The sequence below is a fragment of the Zootoca vivipara genome, chromosome 11, assembly GCF_963506605.1.
Source record: "Zootoca vivipara chromosome 11, rZooViv1.1, whole genome shotgun sequence".
Lineage (NCBI taxonomy): Eukaryota > Metazoa > Chordata > Lepidosauria > Squamata > Lacertidae > Zootoca > Zootoca vivipara.
Genome location: NC_083286.1, coordinates 36815232 through 36840009, shown reverse-complemented (window position 1 = coordinate 36840009; position 24778 = coordinate 36815232). Strand labels below are relative to the sequence as shown.

Below are 24778 nucleotides of genomic sequence, written 5' to 3'. Positions count from 1 at the left end.
TAGCCCCATTAAATTGATTTTAGAATTAAGTGCCTCTGTAACTTCAGCAGTCAACAGTATTGTTAAACACTGAAACCATCAACCTGGAGGAAAAGTTAATAATTTAATTTTATTACTGTATTTATTGCTTTTCTGTTTTTTGAAACTGAATATATAATTCACTTTTTGCAGGAACCTTCAATTGTTGGGTTTATTTTCTCTTTGGAAAGTTTCATAAGACTGCTTGCTGCATTAATGTATTGCCTTTTTCACTGGCAGAAATATAATGCTGATTATGAGCTGTCTACAAAAGAAGGAGCAGATACACTGGCTTACATTGCACTACTCGAAGAAAAATTACTTCCTGCTGTGGTAAGATACAGTTATTGTTTGTGACCCAAGTTTTGCACTGCCACCCACCAAAAGTCAATAACATGCTTATTCAGCTCATTGAAATTAATGTGTCTTGAACTTCTTGTGTGTCCCCATGAGATGTCTTAGGAGTCAGTAATCACCACTAAAATCAGATCTCTTTAAAATCAGCATTCATATTAAAGAGCTTAGTGACAATAGGGTTAGTTCAGTAAACTGAAGGCAAGAGTTTGGGCAGCTGTGTGGGCCTTCCAGACATTGTTGGACTCCCAGTCCCATCATCCCTGATTATTGGCTATGCTGGCTGGGACTGAGAGGAGTTGGAGTTCAACATCATCAGGAAGCCACAGATTCCCCACCCCTGCTCTGTGGCTTTGTTCTCACAAATAGTAGACATGGTGATGAAGACTTACATAACTAAATTTTCTCCTATGCAGAAATTTCTTTCCACAAAGCAAACTAGAAATAGATAAGATGAGTTCTAGCCTTGGTCCAGTATACCTGAAGGAGCGTCTCCACCCCCATCGTTCTGCCCAGACACTGAGGTCTAGCGCCGAGGGCCTTCTGGCGGTTCCCTCGCTACGAGAAGCCAAGTTACAGTGAACCAGGCAGAGGGCCTTCTCGGTAGTGGCACCCACCCTGTGGAATGCCCTCCCACCAGAGGTCAAAGAGAATAACAATTACCAGACCTTTAGAAGGCATCTCAAGGCAGCCCTGTTTAGGGAAGCTTTTAATGTTTTATGGATTGCTGTATTTTAATATTTTGTTGGAAGCCGCCCAGAGTGGCTGGGGGAACCCGGCCATATGGACGGAGTATAAATAATAAATTATTATTATTATTATTATTATTATTATTATTATTATTATTATTATTATTTTAATGAAAGTTGTATGTGATAAGCTTCTATTGCTCATATAAAAAGCATAATAACCTAAAAACAAAGTTAAACTAATCGAGCAGATGCAATTTACAATAGCTCACTACCAAATGTTTTCTGGGTAGATTTTGCACTAGATACACTAGATACTGTAAGAGTAGTGGGGGTGCTCTCCGCAAGAAATTGTGCTGATCACTCAAAGCTATACATACAGTCATACCTCGACATCCGAATGCTTCGACTTCCAAAGGTTTCGACTTCCGAAGTCGACAACCCCGGAAGTCTTTTCGCCGCGTGCACCTGGCTCGCGCGTTCTGCACCTGCGCAGAGCGGTGTGTGTGGTTGGCACATGCGCAGAAGTGCAAAATCGTGCTTTGCGCATGCGCAGACCGCGCACTTCGACATCCGAAAACCTCGACTTACGAAGACGGCCACAGAACAGATCGTCTTCGTAAGTCAAGGTACTAATGTATTTCAGTCTTTATTTACATATGTAAAAAGCAGCAGACATAATTCAGCCATCTGTACTGTCGGACTGTACTGTAGGACGCGGGCGGCGCTGTGGGTTAAACCACAGAGCCTAGGGCTTGCCGATCAGAAGGTTGGCAGTTCGAATCCCCGTGACGGGCTGAGCTCCCGTTGCTCGGTCCCAGCTCCTGCCAACCTAGCAGTTCGAAAGCACATCAAAAGTGCAAGTAGATAAATAGGTACCACTACAGTGGGAAGGTAAACAGCGTTTCCGTGTGCTGCTCTGGTTCGCCAGAAGTGGCTTTGTCATGCTGGCCACATGACCTGGAAGCTGTACGCCGGCTCTCTTGGCCAATAACGCCGCAACCCCAGAGTCGGTCACAACTGGACCTAATGTTCAAGGGTCCCTTTACCTTTACTGTCGGACTCAGATCCAGGAAGTAACTTTTGGCGGCTTTTCCTCCAACATAAAAGCTTAGGCAGCCCTAATCTCCACCTCTGTGTTTTACGTTTCCACTCCCGCCTCTCCCTTGCTAAGGGGACCTGCGTAATCTCCCCCTCTGTTCCTGAGCTGATGGAGCGATGCTGAGGCTCCTGCTCAGCATCCTCAAGCCCTTTCACTCCCTGGCTGCTTCCTGCCACCCCCTCCTCTTCTACTGCTATTTCCTGTCCTTCTTCTCCCAGCCTCCTCCTCCCTCTCTACCCTCAAGGTCTTGCTAGGCAATGCCCTGACACAGACTTTCTTAGACCTTTACTTACCCATAATGTGAAGTTTTCAATCTGCTATTTGTAAGGACTAGGCCAGTAATATAATATGTTTGGTACATTTTGACTTTTCTAATTACCTGTATAGTGCAGTCCTGTTCAGTGTTCATGTCTACTCAGAAGAAGGCCCCATTGAGTTCATTGGGATTTATTTCCATGTAAAAGTGTAGAGACGTGCACCCTTATCGAGATCTGTCCTATTTGTATTTATTATTAATAATAATAATTTATTGTTTGTACCCTGCCCATCCGGCTGGGTTTCCCCAGCCAATCTCGGCGGCTTCCAACAAAGATTAAAATACATTAAAATGTCACACATTAAAAACTTCCCTAAACAGGGGAAACGTGTTTGCATATCTGTAATAGTCTAATGTCTTAACTTTATGTCCACTCTGCTGAGAAAATAACTTGGTTCTTGAACACTGAGACAGGCTTATTAGATGCCCCAGAATCTATTGGTAAACAAAAACAGGTTTGGTTTTTTTAGTAACACGGAGGCGGATGTTCATTATCGAATGTTAACATTCTTTGTCATCATGATATAGCTGCACACTTTCTGGGTTGAAGCTGATAATTACTACAATGTGACAAAACCATGGTTTGCTTCAAGGATTCCATTTCCATTGAGTTGGTATCTGCCTAGAAAGATGTCTGGGGAAGCACTTAATAGGATCTTGCTGACAAAGGGAGGGCCTCCTCTCTACAGTCTTACTGAAGTGGAAGCACAGGTATATTTTGCTTTATGAGTAATTTAGGCCTATAATCAATGCAGATGTACTAGAATTGGATGCTAAATGTGATGGTGCTTGTTTTAATGCTTTATGAGACAATAGATTTCTTCAAGATAATGTCGGAAGGATAAGTGAAGTTTACTGGTCCAACAACTACCTTAATCAACCAGTGATTCAAAAGAAGTTTTGGGAGAGGGCTATCCTGATTCTACTTCATTTTAGCAGCCACTTGAAATTTCCCATGCCTGATGTTATTGTTCTGGTTAACAAATTTGTCAACCCATGCAGATGGAAAGAACTAGTGTTTTTTCTGCCTGACATCTCTTCACTCATGTCTTGGGGAGGGACTGGTGTGTTTTATGCCAGGTGGACTGATTCTGCTCTATTCTGCTGTAGTGCTCTGATAGATTGAATATTAGTTTAATGTTATAATGAAGTTTTTAAAAAATTGAATACATTGTTTTAACTGTACTCTGGGATCTTAACCAATGAAGGGTGGCATAATAAATAAATAAAGGCATTTTGTTACTAGGTGAAGCTTTTGAACAGTTTTCAAAGACAAGCTCACATATTGCAGATTGCAGTAACTAATCCACAAAATGATCAAGGCATGGATAGCAAACATAAGGCCCTCATATTCCAACAGGGTACAGGAATAATGTGGTCACAAAGGGAATATGCTGGTGGTTGGAGGGAGACACTCTTGCAAACAAGTAAAAGAATAAGCCAGCATACAAAGGAGTAGCCACAGGCAGGTTATGTACGGTATATGTGTGCCGAAGGACACATAACAATTTCTCAAATATTGGGTTGTAGCCACTACATTTTATTTAGAGTACTCCCATTGAAATTACAGTTGTACCTTGGAAATCGTACGGAATCCATTCTGGAAGTCTGTTCGACTTCCAAAACGTTTGAAAACCAAATCACGGCTTCTGATTGGCTGCAGGAAGCTACTGCAGCCAATCAGAAGCCATGGAAGCCCCGCTGGACATTCAGGTTCCAAAAGAATGTTCGCAAACTGGAACAATCACTTCTGGATTTGTGGCGTTTGGGAGCAAAAATGTCCAAGTTCCAGGGTGTTCGGGATCCAAGGTATGACTATAATGGACAATATTAATTTGGGTCCATTAATTTTCAGTGGATCTACTTTGAATAAAACTTTGTTGGCTAGAACTCATTATTTGGGGGTTATGTCTGTGCATATACCGTATTTCAGACACTAAATTGAAATAGTATGCTTTGGACCTTTTTTAATCTGGGTTGTGCCACAGAGATTTTTAGCTATCCATCATACATGTACTGAATTAATTTGAGATGAGCTCCAAAAAAGGTGATATGCAAATAAACTTTGATGTTTGTTTGTTTTAGATCTACAGAGATGCCAAGGAATGCCTGAATCTTCTATCGAACAGACTGGGGACGTCTCCATTTTTCTTTGGAAACATGTGAGTACAAAATGTTTACAGTGTTTGCAACATATGTGGTGTGGTACTACTATTAATGCCAAAATAAGCTTTCGGGTTTTCTTTTTCTTGTGAATGAAACAGATTTTTGATATGTATTCAAGTTTTAAAATCAGCTGTCATTCAACTAGTGCTTGTCAAACCACAGGGTGACCAATTAAATGTACTAGAGGCAAATAAAAATATGAACAAGAGCTCACCAGCAGTGAGCTTGGCTTGTTCCTGGCTTTGCAAGTGAAATGACACATTTGCATGCTAGGGAATTGATTGCTGGCTCAGCCATCAGCCATCAGTCTTCTCTTGTGCCTCAGGCAGGCAGCGTGATTTCTGTTCTCTTTTCTTTTTAATTAAAAGCACACCCCTGTTCGTTTATCTATTTATCATTTGTTGCTTTTTTATATTAAAAAAATCGATTTGAAGTACATTTCCCCCCCCCCCCCCATGTTGGGGGTGGTACAGAGGCAGATTCGCAGGTGCCAGCCAATCAGTCCTGTGCAAAGCTTGCCTCTGTTGCAGGACCTACAGAGGAATTGATAGATTGCAGCTGAACAACAACCTAACTTAACTGCCCTATACATGGTATGTCTTTGTTCCATTTGATCTGTTCCCTGCACTGTTGGTGACTGTTTTTTTTATAAAAAAAACTTGGATAATGAAAGCCAGACAGTGCCTGCCCTAATTACAGATTTTTATTTCTAATTGGCACATTGTTTTGGGGTGAGTCTTATCTTCATTGGATATACTGTACTGCAGCCAACCTTCCTGTTCCACAGGATGCCCATTTTCGAATTGTGTCAGTCTGTGTACCACCTGCACTTCAGACAGAAAAAAGGAGTCAGTCATCTCAAATGTTGTTGTGATTCTGACCCTTCATGCCAGTTTTCCTTCTAAGAACTCGTCTTGTATTCTTTTTAAAAAATTACCACAGTGGTGGTCGTGGAAGCCACTTCAAGTGAGGCTCAGTAATGCTGGCACAGGAAATAATTATGTGATGTGTCCTGCCTGTGTAGTTTTTGCATGAAAATGTTGCTGGAACAGCATGGAACTATTTGGCTGAAGAATGGGGTACAAATGCTCCAAATAAGCAAAAAATAAATAAAAATCTATCCCAGTGCAGATGTTGGAGTAATCTGTGAACCAAATCTGAGTTGTGTTGATGGAATGTGATCACCAAATATTCCATTTATCAGCTCTTGTATACCTGTACCAAGGGAGCAGCTGAAACTATGACAGTGTTCAACATTAATGTCCCTAAACAGACTTGGGACATGACAGCAGCTGCTCTTTTGTAATTATATGTGCAGCCTGCAGGCAGTTGAATCTTGCTCATTGTCTAGTAAAATGGTATGCCATGAATATCTGTCTCTTTTATCCCATTAATGGAGCTATTTTATGACAAAACGCAATCTTACTAAACTGTTGTGAAAATAAGAGACTATACCATATGTTGAGTCAAACATATCTTCCATCATGGGTTTAATTCCATATTAGCACTCATGCTATTTTGCTAAATACAAGTGTCTTCAAACACAGCTACACTTTGCTTGATATTTTTCTCTGTTTAGAAAGTGTCTTACAGAGTTTGAGATATCCGTATCCCATATTTCTACCCCTAGGCCTACAACTCTTGATGCCTTTGTGTTTGGATTTCTTGCTCCTCTTTATAAAGTACCATTCCCCAAAGCCCAGCTACAAGATCATTTGAAGCAGCTTCCCAATTTATGTCACTTCTGTGATGACATTCTGAGTTGCTACTTCAGATCAAACTTATCAGGTAAGCCATATGCTTCTCTTTCAGCATGTGTTATATTTTCATAAGAGGAATACCTATATTTGCACTGAATCTGTATGGCTCTGGAAGTCTTACCATTTTAAATCTTCTCTCTTGTAGAATGGAGGTATCAGAGGATTTGGTTGGTGGTGGGGAGGTGAAATTGATTTTTCAGGCTTACCCTATAGGCATTTGGTTGGCCACTGTGAGAACAGGTTGCTGGACTAGATGGGCCATTGACCAGTTCCAGCAGACCCTTCGTATGTTCTTTTCCTTGATGAAAATAAGGAAATGCTTTCTAAATGTAGTTTCAGTCCCTCCTAACTTTCTATTTCTGTGTGCATTGCTTATTTAGGTGCCACTCCAGCAGGTCAAGACACAGTTGATGCAAATCTACAGAAACTCACACAGCTTGTAAACAAAGAATCCAACTTAATTGAAAAGGTCATTTTTGTTTCAGTCTCTTTGTATTTTTCTGATCTTCTTGTTGATAACTAGGGACCAAATTAGGCATGACCATGGCAGTTCATTGTGTTTGGACCATTTCTGTCTAATCAAGTAGAAAGGGGATGGAAATCAGAAAAGGGACACATGAGTGAAGAGAATAAAACCTGTCCAGTTTTCCGATAGCTTGTCTCCCCAAGTGCTTTCTCCCTCTGCCAAGCTGTGATGCTGAAGTTGCCCTTGGCTTAGCTTGAAGGAAAGCATTTGAGGAGCAGGGTTGCAGACAGGATAAGCACTGGATGAAGGATAATTCTGCATTTCTCCCCATTAGGTTCCATTTGCTTTAAAATCAGGGCCCTTCTTCCTAGTCACTGTCATGTAATTTTCAGATTAATTTTAGCAATTGCATACTCTGAAACACTTGCATACCTTCGAAAATTCATTTTCTTCAAAAGTGAGCTAGACAGCAGTACACAAGTCGCTTATATTTACTTCAGTAGGAGTATCAAGAATGAACCCTGGATTTCAACACTCATGTAGAGAGTTGGAACATGGAATCTATTACCAGGCACAAAAGCATATGAATGATACTTAAGGACATTGGCACTCATCACATCAGTTCATAATGTGCTTTTTGAATTTGACCACCTACAATAATCTGGCAAAATCTTGCAAATTAAAATAATATGGCTATATTTTGTTTTGATTGTTTCAGGTTCTATTGCTTCCACCAGAAATTAATTCATTTGCATTCCTACATCAATTGCTTCTGAAGCGCCTTGTTTTCTTGAATGCATTTTCTCAGCTGTAACAACTAGTGTGGTAGGGCATGGTTTCGCTGCAGCTTACCTTGGCGGGCTGGGGTGGGGCATGGTGGCAGTGAGGTCAGGACTGAGCAAGTGGATCAGAAAGAGTGCTGGATTGGTTCCACTTGTGCGTCCACACAGCCTCGACTTCGCCTCTGCTCTGCGCCACGCCAGCCCTGTTCAAGTAAATGCAGCGACACCAGTGTCAGGAGGGCTGCTCCACCAGCCACTACTGTCTTACCAGTCCTTGCCTAATGGACTCTTTTTAGATGGTTCCCATCTTCACATAATGTTGGAAAATACTGGCAACTCATTATTGCTGTAATTTTACTTTTAATCTGTGTTCAGATTAAACTCATTTTCTAAAGCTGGATAACCTTAACAAACATCCTTGCTAGATTTTTCCAGGAGTGTTGAAGAAGTTATTTTGAAATGTTATCCTAGAGTCATGTGAGATCTTCTTTTCAATGAGTGGCTTCTGTATAACTTGAGTAGCATTTAAATGTTCCAGTCATACAGGTGGGGGCCAGTTTTGTGCGTCTCTCACCCATGGAAGTGGCATTGTGCTGGAAGAGGGGAAGGCAGTTCCTGTGAGAAAGACCGTGCACTGGACCCTTCCCATATGATTAAGTCAGTTAAACATCATGCCAGTTGTGTCTCCGCCTTTACAAAACATCTCCTACCTATCCACAGTAACATATAAGGGGTCCTGACTCTTGTTTATCTACATATGATAGGTCAAGTAGTACACAATGTTAAATACATTTATGGATAAGCAAGAACTAGGCTTGCTAAGTGCAGTATGAAAGCTAAAATATCAAGGAATGATGAATCACATCCATGAGGAGTTCTGTTGAACATTCACATTGGTCTGGTCTCCTTGATCTCAGTTAGACTGCACTAGCGCATATCTAGGAAACAGTTTGTAGAGTACATTTTTGAATCTTTCTAGGTGAAGATTTTGTTATAGATATCTTCTTTAGATATATGAATTGCTATATATGTTGTTTCTGCAGATGGATGATAACCTTCGTAAGAGTCCTCAGCACCGTCCACGTAAGCTGACAACTCTCAAACTTTCTACAGGTGGGGAAGGAAATAGTTCACCAAACCGCTTATCACCCTGAGAGTTTTAGTTGTCATATTTATGTGTGTGATTAGAAACTGACATCAAATCTGAACAATCTTTGCACTAATTCTGTAGATACATGAAGCGAGGTAAAAATGTGAATTGGCAAATAGGCACAGGCACATTCATTTAACCAATGCCATCTATAGTCACATAGGAACCAGTAAAAGTCTAAGTTAAGCACAGACAGAATTGTTGAGTAATTGTACAATGCCGTATGAGGTCACCATAAGTGCTGCATAATGCTTCCCTTTTAGGGTTAGTTGACCAAAAGCTAAGATTCCACTTTGGAATATGCAAATGCATCACCATTTTCTGCTAGATGCTTTTGATTTTGGCTGCAATCATGTTATAGCTCAACTTGGTTGTTGCATGTGGAGTAGCTACTTAAGCATTTGTATAGATTTCCAATGTGGTTCAAATACAGAGAGAAAATTAAAATGTCAGTCTTTTTTGTGACAGGTAAGCTGACAAGCAGTTAGAAGGTATTGCCATTTTGTTTTGTTTTTTTAAGTAATGATCAGTGTATGTTGGCCATTTTAAAGTGACTATAGAGTTGAAAAACTAAACTGATCACTTGGGAACATTAATTAGATTTTTTTTCAGATTTGGTCTTAATCAGGAAAAGGATAAGCTTGACCAACTTCTGTGAAAGTATGCCTACATTCAAAATGTCAGTACACAGATTTACAGCATCAATCAATGCATTTAAGAGGTCAAGTTAGAAACCCTGTTGCAGGCCAAGACTGAATATGTGTATGGACATTGTGTCACTTTGTCTTCCCCTGCAGATTCATTAGCTTCTTGTTTTTATACATTTATCCAATATCAAACCCCCAAATAATCTAGATTTTCCCCATGATTAGTAACTTTCAGTGTTGGGTATGAAGAGATATTGCCCTGGCATAAAGCTCAAACTGAACTGCCCAGTGCACTGAAACAACAGGGACACCCCACCATTTGTTACTGGTGCAAACTGACACTGTAGTAAGTAAGTAAGCAAGCACATACATTGTACATACACTGGAACTTCTACCTGCGTGGGGGAAGCCCTAGATCAGGCCAGTAGCAGCGGAGGTGGCACTTGTGGGGCACTGTTGCTCTTCTAGCTGCCCAACACAGTGGGCCAATGGCTTGCTGATAAGGGAGGGGGAGGCACAGGGAGCCTGGCCCAGTACGTGGGAGTGGGAATGTCATATTGACTCCACTATCACATGCTGCACTGGACCAAGCTACCTGCAACACACCCCTCCCCTCTCCCTCTTGGAAAGCACCAGAGACCTGCTATGCTGGGAAGCCAGGTGAGCAATGGTGCCCCACTACACCACTTCACCAATCGTTACTAGATCAGGCTGGGATTTTTTTTATGGTGATGGTAATTGTAATTTCAAATTTTTAGCAGCTGCTATCAAATGGTCCAAAGGTTCCGTTGATAAATCAAGGTTTGCAACTATTGGGCTGGGGGTGAGTGCCTCAAAAGAACAGGTGCTTTGGGAGTATTTTACAGCAAGGTGTGCATTCTGAAAACAGCTTTGACCTCTGTGCTATCGCAGAGGCCTCCGTGGTGTGGGGTACCTGCCAAGTTCGAAGCAGCTCTTTATGCACTGCTTCCAGGTGCCACAAAGTGGCAACACACCGCAGAAGCCTGTTTGAGGTCTCAACACGCTGGATGAAATCTAGGCTGTGCAAAACTGGGTTAAGGACCATGGGCCATCAGTTGCCCTCCCTACTCTTAAATAATAATTTGAAATTCCCAATATATCAACAATATTTTTGAAAAGCTACTTGGCCAAAATGGCAACTGCCATTAACTAATGTATCTTATGGTATCTGATTCCCAAGAAACAGTTTTCATATGTATATAAGATAGTTTTCTTTTCATCTGACTTCATTTTGCCAAGTCAAACAAATCTGATATTTTTCTCTAAATTACCTCCACTATTCTGTATATGTAGAAAAATAGCTGTACAAACAAACCTGTAAATAATGTATAGACATGTATTTGCAGAGTATTTATAAACCTAAGGAATGTAAAGATCCTTAATGTATCTTGTTGTTTATAACAATAATTTTGGATGTCTAACAAGAATAAATTTAAGTTTCATGTTACTTCCTAAATCTTTGCTTTGGATATTTAAAGCTGGAGATGTTATACACCAAATAATGTTAAAGCAAAAACTATTTGTGTCTAATCTTGCAAGGGACATCAAATGAGATAATATTACTTGGTTTATACAAAACTTTCATAACATAAACAAGTAATTACAAAGAATGTAAAACTGGTTTTGTCTGCTTTATAAGCATTTGTGACTGATCAAGAAAACTGTATATTTGTATTGCTGCAGTCCTAGGAATATTTACCTGCGGGGCAAGTGACTTGAAAGTGTGATTTGCTTCCAAGTTAAACACACATAGAATCAGACTGCACAAATGGTGCACTCTTTCATACTAATGAAAAAGTCACCACACCATTTTATATGTTTCATATTTGGAGCAGTGTTTCCTATAGGAAAGCTGGTCCTTAAAGACTGTGATGGAGCGAAAAGTAAAATGATTGCTCAGATTCCCTAGTACATAACATTTTACTGTAAAGTATTGTTCTAGTCGAATACAATATAAAATATGTGTTGCATTTCTTTTTAGAAAAAGTAATCTCATTTGTGAGAGAAGGCAGGAAGTTAAGTTATGAGGGAAATGCATTGTGAAGTCTTGTTTCTATTTTTGGGTGTCCTGGTTGAAAGAGCAAAATCTGTGGATGATCACCAAGGAAGAGACATGTAGATTTTAGCAGAAAATCAGGGCCAGTTCAGAGGTAGGTCATAGATTATTAAATGTGTTTCTGTTCCAAAGAAATGTCATGTTTTATTTAATAGGAAATGCTGTAGCACAAGGGTTCCCAGACTGTGGTCCACAGACCACCAGTGACCTGCTAGCTTTATTCTGGTGGTCCACAGCGTGTCTGTAAAAGTACAATTAAAAACCTTATAGCATCTAGAGCACAGCATATTTTCCACAGGGGCTCCTTGTTTGTGCAGTGCGCTCCCAAGGGAGGTTTGCCTGGTGCCTTCATTATACACCTTTAGCTGCCAGGCAGAAACGTTCCTCTTCATAGAATCATAGAATTGTAAAGTTGGAAGAGGTCACAAGGGTCATCTAGTACAACCCCCTGTAGTGCAGGAATCTTTTGCCTAATGTGGGGCTCGAACCTACGACTCTTGAGATTAAGAGGCTCATGCTCTGCCAACTGAGCTACCCCTCCCAGCAACCAGGCCTTTGGCTGATTAACATCTTTAAAAAAAACCATTTTATTTATAGGTTTTCAGTTATACACTCATATCATTTTCCATTCATATACAGTAATTCTTTTGGACTTCCCACCCAACATTCCATGACAGTTCTTTGTACGTCTTAATTAGCTGCATATACAATAATACCTTCACCTTATTTGGCTGGTTAACATCCTATACACTTTTAGATGTGTTCATGGGAAGGGAAGGGGGTTATTGGTTGGTTGGTTGGTTGGTTCTTGTTTTTATTATGTATTTTGTGTTTTTATATTGTATTTTTGTGTTATAAACCACCCTGAGATTTATGCATGAAGGGCGGTATACAGATTTAACAAATAAAATAAAATAAATTACAATTGCTACAACAGGCAGAAAAAATATTAAGACTTTTGTCTCTGGCTTTGCCCATCATTGGCTGCCCATCTGTTGCTTAATTGATACAGAATCTGGGCATGCACTTAGTTGAGAGGAAAGACGTATGAGCAAAAAACCATGGCTGCTTAAGGCATTTTTATGATAACCTACTTGACTGAAGCCAGCATACATTCCTACTTCTGTTCCTTAATCTTTCACTAGTTTGCTTAGTAAAATAGCCTAGCTATTAAGCCTGATGGTTTCATTGGGTGGAGCGGGGTGGTGAAATGTGGTTTAGACATAGGAAGGAAAATAATTTTACCTTGATATGTTGCGTTTTTCAAGAAAGAAAATTGGGAAGGAGCATGTGAGCTTGCATTTTTACAAAGTTGCAGCATACTCACTAGAATTTAATTGCTTTAAAAATATTGTTGAAGTTGCTTATAGTTAAAGTAGTTTTCCAGATATATTAAGGTATCTTCAGTTACTCCATTTTTATTGCTTTTGGCAGTGCAGAGAGAACTACTTACATGCTATTTCTCTAACCCTTTTCTGGATATGTGAGCTTTCACAGTTACGCTTTTAAAGACCTTTTTGGTGCAAAACAAATGCAACATGTGATGTGACATACTGCAAACAATGTGACATACTGAATTCCTGCTATCCAAGTTGTTGATCCTCTCTTGTTCCTGGTCTCAGTTCAGCTGAATACTTTCAAATCTTAAAGGACCATAATGCTTTTTGGACTCTGGGTCCAGAAATCCATAGGGAAAGGTACCTAACTACTTGATTAGGATGTTTTTTTTAAAAAAATAATTGTTCTGATTTTCGCAGTCAATTTTTTCTGATAGTGTCATATGGAGCCACTTTTTGGGCTCAAGATAGAATTCATGGGTACTTGCTTCTAAGTAAATATACTGTACAGTGGTACCTCTGGTTAAGAACTTAATTCGTTCTGGATGCCCATTCTTAACCTGAAACTGTTCTTAACCTGAGGTACCACTTTAGCTAATGGGGCCTCACGCTGCCGCCCCACTGCCGCCATGCGATTTCTGTTCTCATCCTGAAACAAAGTTCTTAACCCGAGGTACTATTTCCTGGGTTAGCGGAGTCTGTAACCTGAAGTGTCTGTAACCCGAGGTACCACTGTACATATGGAGGAGGCTACAAGTATACCTCCAATAAATCACATTGTTTAGCTGCACATATATTTTTATTTCTTTGCATCAGAATTCTTTAATCTGCTATCGATTTGTTTGAGGGCTTTAAAACCTGAAAGGAACTGGAGGAAAAAAAATAGCTCTAAAAATAGCTTTTGGGGGTCAGGGTGCAGATTTTGCAAAGTTTACTTATGTCACTATGATAATTTCCTTACACTTCTGAACCATAGTCAGGCTTCTGGCTCTAAAGTGCTGAACATTTCTGAGGGCAAGATGTTGCTTTATGACCGCATCGCTGCCAGGGTTGAGAGAAAACAGATGTGGCATCCGAAAAGCTTATTTTTGCAGAGATGCTCGGCATTTTCGGATACAAACTCCCATAGTTTCTACTTTTAAAAGAGCCTTCTTCTGCCATGCCTTTAGGCAACCATTTTAGGAGACAGGGCTTTGAAAAATACTGTAAATGACACACACTCTAAGAAGCAACAAAAGCTGTTGTGCAGTTTAACTTCATATTTCCATAACCCGCTCCATTTAAATGCTCTATGCCAGACAGGTTTTATTCATCCTGCTGTGGTTATGTACCTATTAATTTCATGTTTCCCCTCCTTCCGATCTTCTAAACTGCATTCTTTTCTACATTGTGGTAACTGAGGACAGGTAGTTGTGTAGTATTACTGCTTTTTTGAGCTGGGAAGAATATATGGGTGGTAAGGGAGGTGCATGTTGAATTTCTGCCTTTTGGCAACTGTATTTTCAGTTTGTTGCAGAGGGGGAGCCATGGCACACCAGCTTTTCAACATTTCCCAGCTATCATATGCCAAATGTTTGCCTAACAGGCCTTCAGTATTCCAAAGAGTGACAATCCTTTCTCAGCTTGTGTCTCCAATGTAAAAAGAAAAAAAAATCAATTAAACTCCCTGTAATGTTCAGTGAATAAAGTCAGGATATGTTCAGGAGTAATGGCATGACATCCTGATGACAATGGTACCTCTTCTCCAATGCTAAAGGACAGCTTCAGGAGGGGGATTTTTGTCAGGACTGCAATGCAGAAAGAGTTAAACTGCCCTCCCTACTACACCCACCTCAGCTGCTGCTTTGAAATAAAGAAAAGACCCATAAGGGGAAACTAAAAACCATCACATACTTTGGGCCTTTGTGACTTCAATATCCTAATACAGTCGTAGCTTGATTTTCGAACAGCTTAGTTCTTGAATGTTTTTGCTCCTGAACATCGCAAACCCGGAAGTGAGTGTTCCGGTTTGCGAACTATTTTTGGAAGCCGAAGGTCCATCGGGGCTTCTGCGGCTTCCGATTGGCTGCAGGAGCTTCCTGCGGCCAACCAGAAGCCGCACTTTGGGTTTTTTTTTAAATAAATATTTTTATTAGAGAAAAATGATTTTTTAAACAATATAAATTTCAAATACATAGCCAATTACAGTTTCCCCCCTTTCCTCCCTCTCTCTCCGCCACCCTCTAAGGACTTCCCACAGCTCCCCTCTCTGATTTGTTTATACATAATATTTTCTGCATGTTATAAAATTGTACATATCATTGCCTTATCTATCTGTCATGTGTTCTACTACTATTGTGGGTGTTTATTCAAAACCTGCCAAGGAGTCCAGGTCCTTTTGTTGTCTTTTTAAATAATTTGTAAAAAAGTTCCCATTCTTCTTTGAAGTCACGGTTGTCCTTCTCACATAGTTTATATGTCAACTTTGCCAACTCCGCATAGCTCATCAGTTTTTCTTGCCATTGTTCTTTCATTGGGATTTCCTCATTCTTCCATCTTTATGCTAACAAGACTCTTGCCGCTGTTGTAGCATACATAAATAAGTTCTTTGTTTTCCTTGGCAGGTCTTGTCCTAGAATCCCTAACAAAAATGCTTCTGGTTTTTTTTACAAATGTCATTTTAAACACCCAGTTTTTTTTTAAACTTCTCTACATTCCCACCACATAGGATATAAAGTACTTTCTTTTTCTTTACATTTCCAACATATGTTTGTCCCGGTTTTGTACATTTTTGCCATTTTCACTGGTGTAATATACCATCTATAAATCATTTTCATTTAGTTCTCTTTCAAAAGAGAACAATCTGTAAATTTCAAATCTACCTTCTACAGTTTTTCCCAGTCCTCAAATTGTATATTATGTACTATATCTTGTGCTTTGGTTTTTGAACGTTTTGGAAGTCAGACTTCCAGAACGGATTCTGTTTGACTTCCAAGGTACGACTGTATGCCGGGGAATCTTAGAAGACAAGAATATCCTATTTAGGTGAACAGCACCTTGAAGCATCATCTTTTTTTTGGTAGGGGAGCTTAGTTTCTGCTTCCAAAATCTCCCACATAGCAATGTGTTTGGGAAGCAGAACAGTTTGCCCAGTGCCCAGAGTCGGATGGTTTTGAAGGATGTGGGACAACTAGGAACATAGTTGTACCTTGTCAGACCATTAGTCTATTTAGCTCAGTATTATCTGCCTTGACTGACAGCTGCGTTGTAAGCTTTCAGACAGGGGGCACTGCCAGCTCCACCTGGAGATGCTGTGGATTGGGAACCTGGTAATTGGGTAGGAGAGCTGAAAATAATGACAATACATTTCACATCCGGCAACCAATGCACCTCTTTGGTTTCAAATAGTACATGCATGGGTAGAAGAGCCTAAAAAGCCTAGGGCACAATTTTTCACTGCCCTTTAGTGGCTATGGTGGCTCATTTACCAGAAGTAATATATTTAGCGTTAACTCCTACAGCAAAAGCATCCAAGGAGGCCGAGTTTGGTCAGAATCGAGTATACACTTTCAGAGTTGATGCTAAATACATTACTTCTGGTAAATGAGCCACCATAATCAGTAGAGGGCCATGAAAATTGGTGTCCCAGGCTTTTTAGACTCATCTACCCATGTACCATGTACCTGAGGGACCCAGGTGGCGCTGTGGGTTAAACCACAGAGTCTAGGGCTTGCTGATCAGAAGGTCGGCGGTTTGAATCCCTGCAACAGGGTGAGCTCCCGTTGCTCGGTCCCAGCTCCTGCCCACCTAGCAGTTCGAAAGCACATCAAAGTGCAAGTAGATAAATAGGGACCGCTCCGGCGGGAAGGTAAACGGCGTTTCCGTGTGCTGCTCTGGTTCGCCAGAAGCAGCTTCGTCATGCTGGCCACATGACCCGGAAGCTGTCTGCGGACAAACGCTGGCTCCCTCAGCTTATAGAGCGAGATGAGCGCCGCAACCCCAGAGTCGGACACGACTGGACCTGATGGTCAGGGGCCCCTTTACCTTTACCCATGTACTATCTGAAACCCAAGGGGTACGTTGGTTGCTAGATGTGATTCTTTTTTAAGCTCTCCTACCCCGCTATGAGACCTAGATGCTCTACTACAGCTATGACCCTTTGACCATATTTCTAAAATGGGAGAAGGGAGATGGTTGCACCACACTCAGTTATGCCTTTCTGAAAAGTGCTGTTGGCATCCCACATTGATCTGAGCGCATGTTTGTGTGTGGAGCATCAAGGAGAGTTTTCAATAAGAACAGATTAAATGTGTATAGCACTACCCAGAATTGTGTATCAAATTTGCTGTATTCTGTGTTGTTGTTTTTTAAAATTTCTTAATTTCAGCTAGGCAAATAACATGCTAGTTAGAAGTTAACTTTGACCTTCATTTCAGCTGCAAAGGCCAAAATAGCAGTTTCCACAATAGCTACGCTTCATGATTAGAAAAACATGTGCTTTCATCATGTGTGTTCTCCTAACCACTGCCACCCCCACAACCCACTCACCTCAATGTAATTGTTTTTTAAATGGCTTAGATTACTTAATGGAAAAGGGGGGTTTGGATGTTTCTTATAAAAAGAAACAGGGATAATAAGAGCAGTGTAAAGTAGCAACTTCACAAGGATCGCCATGGGTATGCTTGACCAGGACAAGTGTGGGCAGAGATCCATTTAGGAGGCCAGAGTATGTGGCTTCAAGCCCCACTGAGACTGAAAGCCTTTGATCTAACCGATTTATAGTGTGTAATTCTATATCTATTAGACATGTGTTTTTATTTAATGTTTTAATACTTTGGCACTGGGAGGTTTACATCTAATACTTTATTTGATATTTGCGAACAGCATTTTGGTAAAACAGCTTGTAAATTAATCTGATTTGGGCTATGAAGAAAAAAGGTAGGTTAATCATGCCTCTTTTATTTGTTATTACTCTCGGTTACATAAATATCCTGCCCATCCTCCAAGGAAGAGTTGGCCTACATGTCTTAGGGAATTCTTCAGCTTCTGACAGCCTCTTTCCTATCTCCATATGCTTTCTCCAGGAACACAACTTTGTTCTGAAAAATGGTGAGTTTTTCTCGGAGCCAGATGCAAAGGTGGGGCAGCAGGTTTCTTTCACAACAACACAGGAATCAAGTCACCTGTGGATATTGTGCAATTAGATTTCTGTGTCTGTGGCTTTCTCTTAGGCCCAGTTTAGATGTAGCTCTAAGCTTTCATTTAGTTTTATGAGAATAAGTGGTGGTGAGCCTTGGGCTTATATGACTTTACCTCTTCTTTTGCACAGGAGGGAACAAGACTGAAAGCAACCACTTTCAGTTTTAATCAGCTCCAGTTTCTAGTAAAGTATGAACTCAAGGGACTGAATGATTGTAACTCAGGTTAGTTAATCGCACAAAAACCAGGATCTGAAACTACAGTTTGAACTTGGTTTGCTAACCACAGTTAAGCTAAACCACTGTTTGGATCTGAGTTTGGATCTAACAGGTAACTGGGGCTTTCACTCTTTTTCTCGTGGTGTGCAAAGGAGGAAGGGGTATGAATGAGCAATACCAAAATACATAGCTCATGTAGTTTGAGAGTGAGTGACATGGCAAAAGCATGGTTGCAACCGGAACACTAGACACATCTTTTGATCTCCTGAAGGCAGCCAAGGCTCTGCTGCCCGTTCCCTGCTGGGTCCTGTCATCCATCCACTTTGTGGTGAGCAAAACCACAGTTGTCAGGGAAGGATACCAGATGAGTGGCTTGGAACCTGGGCAATCGCTTCCATGAATAAACCTACTTCCTCATTGAGGTCAGCCTTAGAAACCTGCTTTCTCCTAGTGCCCCCACTATTTGAAGTGAGGCAAGTGGGAGCTAGGGTGATGGCCTTTTCAGTGATGGCACCTCATCCCTGTGGAATACTACTCTTAAGTCCTAGGAAAGCTATCCAGCTGCCCAATTCCATGTCTTTTCTAGTACCAGATAAAACCCTTATTTTCCCTGGCCTTTTAATGTTTGCTGAAAGTCATTCCATGCTAAGTTTTATCTGCTGCCTTATTCCTGTATGTTTTTTTAATATATAAAAAACTTCATTGGTTTTATTGCTGTTTTATCATTGGTTTTGACTTTTTATTTGGGTTTTGCTTTCCTGATTCCTGTAAGATTTGGAAATATTCATATTAAACAAACAAGAAGTCCTCTCCACGTAGCATTTTGAGTCTGCTGCATAGCATATGGACACAAACGCTTTTATTTAATCTTGCAAAGAAGGGAAAGGGGGAAAGAAAGAAACAGCCAGAGGCAGGCTGCTTGTCCCTGTCTTTCTACTGAAAACCAGTTCACTGTTTGGAACGGACACATGCTTTGCAAAACATATTCATCCTATAAACGTGCAGATTTTTTATATATAAAAAAATGCAAGTTCCCCAAATTTTCTGTACCATCTTCAAAGCAAAACAGTAGATGCCTTATTTTCCTCTTAAAAATCATGCTAACACAGTCAAGCAACACAGAAAACAGGAAATTAAATGAATTACTCCTTGAAGCCCACAGCTGATACTCATTTTCCTTTTTACAGTTAATAAAGATAATCTCTTCCTTTGCTTTTTTTAAAATAAAAACCTTGTTTGTTATAGTTTGTTTTAATCCATGATTGTTGTGTTTATATTTGCTATGTTGTAAGCCTCCCTCTTAAATACTACTTTAGCTAAAATGCAACAGATGTGTGCTGCACCTCTTATTCCTACTACTGCTCTATGGTGATTTACAGGGCTTTTCAAGGCAGGAGTAAACCAGGCTTCTCCAACCTGGTGCCCTACAGATGAGTTGAACTAAAACTCTCATTGGCTAGCTGGCTGGGGCCGATGGGAGTTGTAGCCCAAAACATGTTATTTATTTTACCACAATTTATTATTTTTTCTTCTTTATTGCATTTATAGCCCACTGAACTGCACGGGTGCCAAAAGACCAACAGCCAATGCTATTCTCTGAAACTGACCCTGGAGAAAACCACTGTAAAACAGTAGTTCCAATACCCATTCCATTCAGTCAGCTCAGAAGGATACCACTGTCAATGGTATCAACAGCCACCGAGAGATCAGGTCAGGATAACAGGGTCACACACACCCTCCTTCGTCCTGTTCCAGAAAAAGATAACCCATCAGAGCAATCTAGGTTCATTCAGTCCCATAATTCAGGGCAGAGAGCATGTATTGACACTGCTTGTGCTGAACTTTGAGATGTCTGTCTACCTCTCACCCTTTCATATATATTCTGAAGAGGTTTTTCAGGTGAGAATACTGAGATAAACATCCAACTGTGCCACGTTTAGCTTTGCTGACCAGAGTCTAGCTCTCGCACACATGCCTCTCATAATTTATTGCTCGGTACCTGATGACTCACAGCCAAGTGTGGGAAGTTTTTCCATTGTGTTTTGAAGTGCTGTGAAAGCTCTATCTATAGTCGGTGCTTGAAAAGAGGTGGGAGGCCTTTTACATTCCCCCCCCCTCAGGCGGACCTATAACCACCTTTTCGTATTCTTATTCACTGTATTTACTGGTATATAACACTTAATGCCCAAATAGCCTTCACTACAGTTTACAAAGTATAAAAATGAAGTTACACAAACCATTAAAGTGGAAATATCCATAATTAAAATACATAATAAAGCAATACCATTAAAACAATATAGAAAATTAAAAACAAGAAACTTGCGTCAAGAAATCAAGGGAAAACGTGTGTAACTGTGACTGCGTACACACAATACATTTAAAGCCTTCCCACGCAAAGGAATCCTGGGAAGCTACAATTCCCATCACTTCACAAACTCCAGGTCCCAGGATTCTTGAGGAGGGTATTTTTTAATGTGCAGTGTACATCTTCAAAAGCTGATGGAAAGCCAGTATAAATGGGGCTGCTTGTATTTCAATAAGGAAACAAACAGGCCTAGAATAAACAGTGTTAAGATATTTTTAAGATAGTAGGTGGTGGATATAATAGGTTTTACATGTATTGCATGCCTGTATATGATTTTTTTAAAAGGACTTATGTAGAATTTGTAGTTCTAGGAAATTACGTAAATGGATTTTGATAAGGTTCAAGGGCTAGACCTGGTTTTATTTAGTTGGCTTTTACTTGATTTCTCTATTAAAATTACGCTGTTTTAAAAGCATTTTTAATAAAACAGTTTATTAAGATTGTAATCCTAGGTGGCAGTCTGAATAAACATAATTAGGGCTATAAAAGATGCTTCATAGACCCAGGGAATTGCAGAAAAGTGGTTTGAAACAAAGTGCAGTTTTATTATAAGAACTTTGGGATCAAATAAGTACTTAGACTGAGACCTTCAAGATTCTTTCACAGCTGCCTGACAAGGTCTAGATTGATGTCTTATCGTGGATGTGTTCTGTACCATATTTTTGCCACAGTGGTAGTGTGTTGGTGGTGGATATAGTCTGCTTTAGTTTTTTCTGCAGTGCTTCCCCAATGCTGCCACTGTCTGGAAGGGCTATAGCGCAGCAAAAGCGGGACAAAAACCTGAACATTTGTGGTACAAAAAGTAGTGGGATTTCAGCAGGAAGTGATGCTCTCCAAACTTTTTGTAGGGGAAAAGCATCTTTGAAATGGAATCGTGTATGGCTGACCCGATAGCATCATGAGCACAAATAATCATGGATGCCAAATAAAAAGTACTCCTCCAGATTCTAATATGCTAGAACTGCAGGGAAAATGTGGGGTGGACTTCTCAACGACACAGACTGGGCTTGTTCATGCTGGGTTTTACAATTCACTTGATAGGATGATTTCTGTGCGTAAAACCCACAACACTGTTTAAGATTGTCTTGCTAAAACATTGCTGCAGGCCAGGGCTCCTCACTTCCCACACCCAAGCTCCAGATGCTCTACTCAAGCCCTTTCCTAAAGTGTTCCTCTGTGCACATTTGTTCCTCTCAATCCCATTCTCAGCCCCAACTCATAATACCATTGCTTTGTTTTGTGTTTTCTAAGCAGCTGATATATAATGTATCTTGGTTAAATGTGCTATGTTGCTTTTTATACTGAAGCAATGTGTATTATTATATAGATATATAAAGAATTATTATATAGACGAATACTTATTTACAAGTAAGCATTTGCAACAAAATTGGTCCATACCTGGAGACTAAGGGAATCCAGTATATTCCTGAATGCTCTCAGGAATTTTCCCAGTCTAAGTCTATCCCTACACCTGTCAGGTTCTGTCAGGGAGCCAGATAGCAATAATTCACACAGAATACATGAAGTTAACTCTTTAGTAGAAGAAACCATGCCTTCTAAGGGGAGCCAAGCCTAATGAGCACAGCAGCTCTTCTCAGCAGGTCTTGCCCCTATGAGGCAGTTGTGGAGGCTGAAGATCCCTGTCTACCCCCCAGCTGCCTAAATCTCCTCCTCTCTCAGGTCCTTCCCAAGCAATCTGAGACAACGCCGACACATCTGTCTCTGCTCCTCCCTCTTCATACCTCTTCTGGTCCTGGGATATCAGGGGAGGGGAGCTTGTCACAGCAGGAGTGGGAGACAACTTGGCTTCATCACCAGCCTGACCCATCTCTGCCTCTTGGCCCCCCTCCTCTCCAGCCTCTGATTCTGTACAGCTCTCTGTCCCAGACTCTTCCTGCTCACTCAACCCTGTTAGCTCTTCAGCTTCTGACACCTCTTCTTCCCAGTCGGCCCCCTCTTCTCCTAACCGCTCATTGTTGTACCACCACCAATCCCTGGGCTCTGAACCTTATTCCCTTGGGGGTTCCCCCAGCTGGTTCCCCCACCATTTCTGTGTGTCCACCCAGTCCATGACATCACCACACTGGCTTATTAATATCGAATCTAAATCCTAATGTTCCATTGACCTTTACAGTGTCTTCACTTGGGGGAATGTCAAGGGAACATTTTAGATTTAGGCTGTAATCCTATATATCCATACCTGGGACTTGGGAGTAAGCCCCATTTAACTCAGTAGACATGCATACAATTGCACTAATTAGGTGCTCTGATTTACATCTGAGAAAATAAAATAGATGTGGGGTGCTTTAGAGTAGAAACATCCCTAGAGCAACAGAATGTTTGTGGTTTTTTCATTTCTTTAACTGGGTCTAGCCACTTGGAATAAAGCACAATTCTTTTTTTCATGTTTCTGTATGGTTTGAATAAAGGTTCCATTAACATTAGTAGATATTTCTTTACTTCTGTTCTAACCTATTAAACTGAAACATTTCATATAGGCAGCAGAATCCCTAAACATTTTTACTTAAGATCCAGTATCACTTTTCTAAATAACCATGGGGAAAGGCTGTACAGTAATTTGTTAAAGTCTTAACATGATCTGTGGTTTGACCAGAACAGAATCTTTTCACCATTGTTTTGAACTGAAACCATTAAAAATAAGATTTATTATTAAAACAGTAGCCCTTTCTGCCTTGCGGTGGTCTCCTCTAAATATCCTTTTGTAACCCAGCTCAGTATTAATCTTGACATCATTTAAAGCTGTAGCATCTGAGTCTAGAATTGTGGCCAATGCCGTCTTTTCCAGCAGCCTTTAAAAAAGCATGTGCTTTCTGTTGTTGACATTGCAATGCTTTGTGGTGACTGGAACAAACACCACAGAGTTAATTGCTGGCCTGGTTTACAATCAAAGCACATTTCGGGACTCAGACATCTGCTCTTGTTACCAAGGAATGGGATATATTGAAGCTGAAACTCCTCATGGCTCCATCCCCAAGTCTTGGTCACCTTGGAATTTTTTCCATGGAGTGTTATGTTGATAAAACCAAGGGAGCTGAAAGGAAATCCAGACTTTAAAATGCTGCTTGCAGCCTTTAAACCTGAAAGGCAATATATATTTTTCTAGCATCACACTGTGTATCTGGAATTCTCATTGAAATGGCTCAGCCCTCAGTTTTCCTGAGGACATGCATACTTTTATTTTCTGTCATCATGCCACTATGAAATCGGAGCAAGGCAAACAATAAAATCTCACCTTCTTCCCACCCCCATATTACCAAATAGAAAAGGCAGAATTTTAAACATAAGGGAATTGCAACATGTTCCTTCTTTACAAGTCCTCTGAATCACACTGGCTCTTATTTTAAGGCCTAATATGGTTTTGTTTTTTTTAACAAAACTGGTCTCTACGAAATAAGAAATGTAAAAACAATTCCTCCATGCTGGATTTCGACATACAACCCCTCATATACATGCTCAAAGTTTATAAAGCTTCGTTTCTAAGATCATATGTTGGTCCATCAATCTATTTATCTATTGTCTGAAAATGACAGCTGGCTCTTTCCTGTTGTGGTCGTTGTGGTCGTGGTGGCGATGTTTGGGCTTAGCTAGATAAGGTGATTGACATGAAGTACTGCAATGTGTAGCTGATTTTTGTTAACTCAGCCAATACAGGGGGGGGGGGGGCTGAGCTAAATCAGGGCCTTTATGAATATGTATGTGAGGGGGGGTCTACTTCTCAGTAGACATCTGCTGGGCTGTTGAACTGAGTGTTGAACTGTTAAAAATCATACGTGAAGCAACTTATTGTGACTAAAAAACAGATAAAACTTAATAGGCATTAAGCCTTTTTAGGTGTAAAGCTACACTTCAGACATAAAAAGATCCATTTCCATCTTTCATTTTTGGGTACGCAAAACATCACCCCCCCCCTTTTGTAATCTTAAGACACCCATCTCCCCATCCTTGGTGTAGGTTTATTTCATAAGTTTACGCATCTGTTACGTCCTTTCCACTTTTATATTTCCTGTGTTTGTTTTCTTTCTTTCAGCGTCATTTTTCTGAATCATTCTGCAGAGATAGCCTTTGCAGAATCATTATCCTCTTTCAATGCGCTTCACTCTTGACTATAATGCTTTCTCTTAGTCCTTGGTGG

General features: G+C 40.5%; 1 protein-coding gene across 2 annotated transcripts in view; it reads left to right on the top strand.

The window, feature by feature from the left end:
- The window catches only part of MTX3 (metaxin 3), a 41100-nt gene that overhangs the window by 3548 nt on the left and 12774 nt on the right, over positions 1-24778 (top strand). The window contains exons 4-9 of one of the 2 annotated variants that reach the window (XM_035099951.2): positions 259-351; positions 3008-3190; positions 4565-4641; positions 6276-6433; positions 6786-6874; positions 8697-8766. In XM_035099951.2, the coding sequence (XP_034955842.2) occupies positions 259-351; positions 3008-3190; positions 4565-4641; positions 6276-6433; positions 6786-6874; positions 8697-8766 (670 nt within the window). Of the gene's footprint in view, positions 1-258; positions 352-3007; positions 3191-4564; positions 4642-6275; positions 6434-6785; positions 6875-8696; positions 24321-24778 lie in introns of those variants that run through there. The other variant, XM_060280250.1, reaches the window with a different exon arrangement.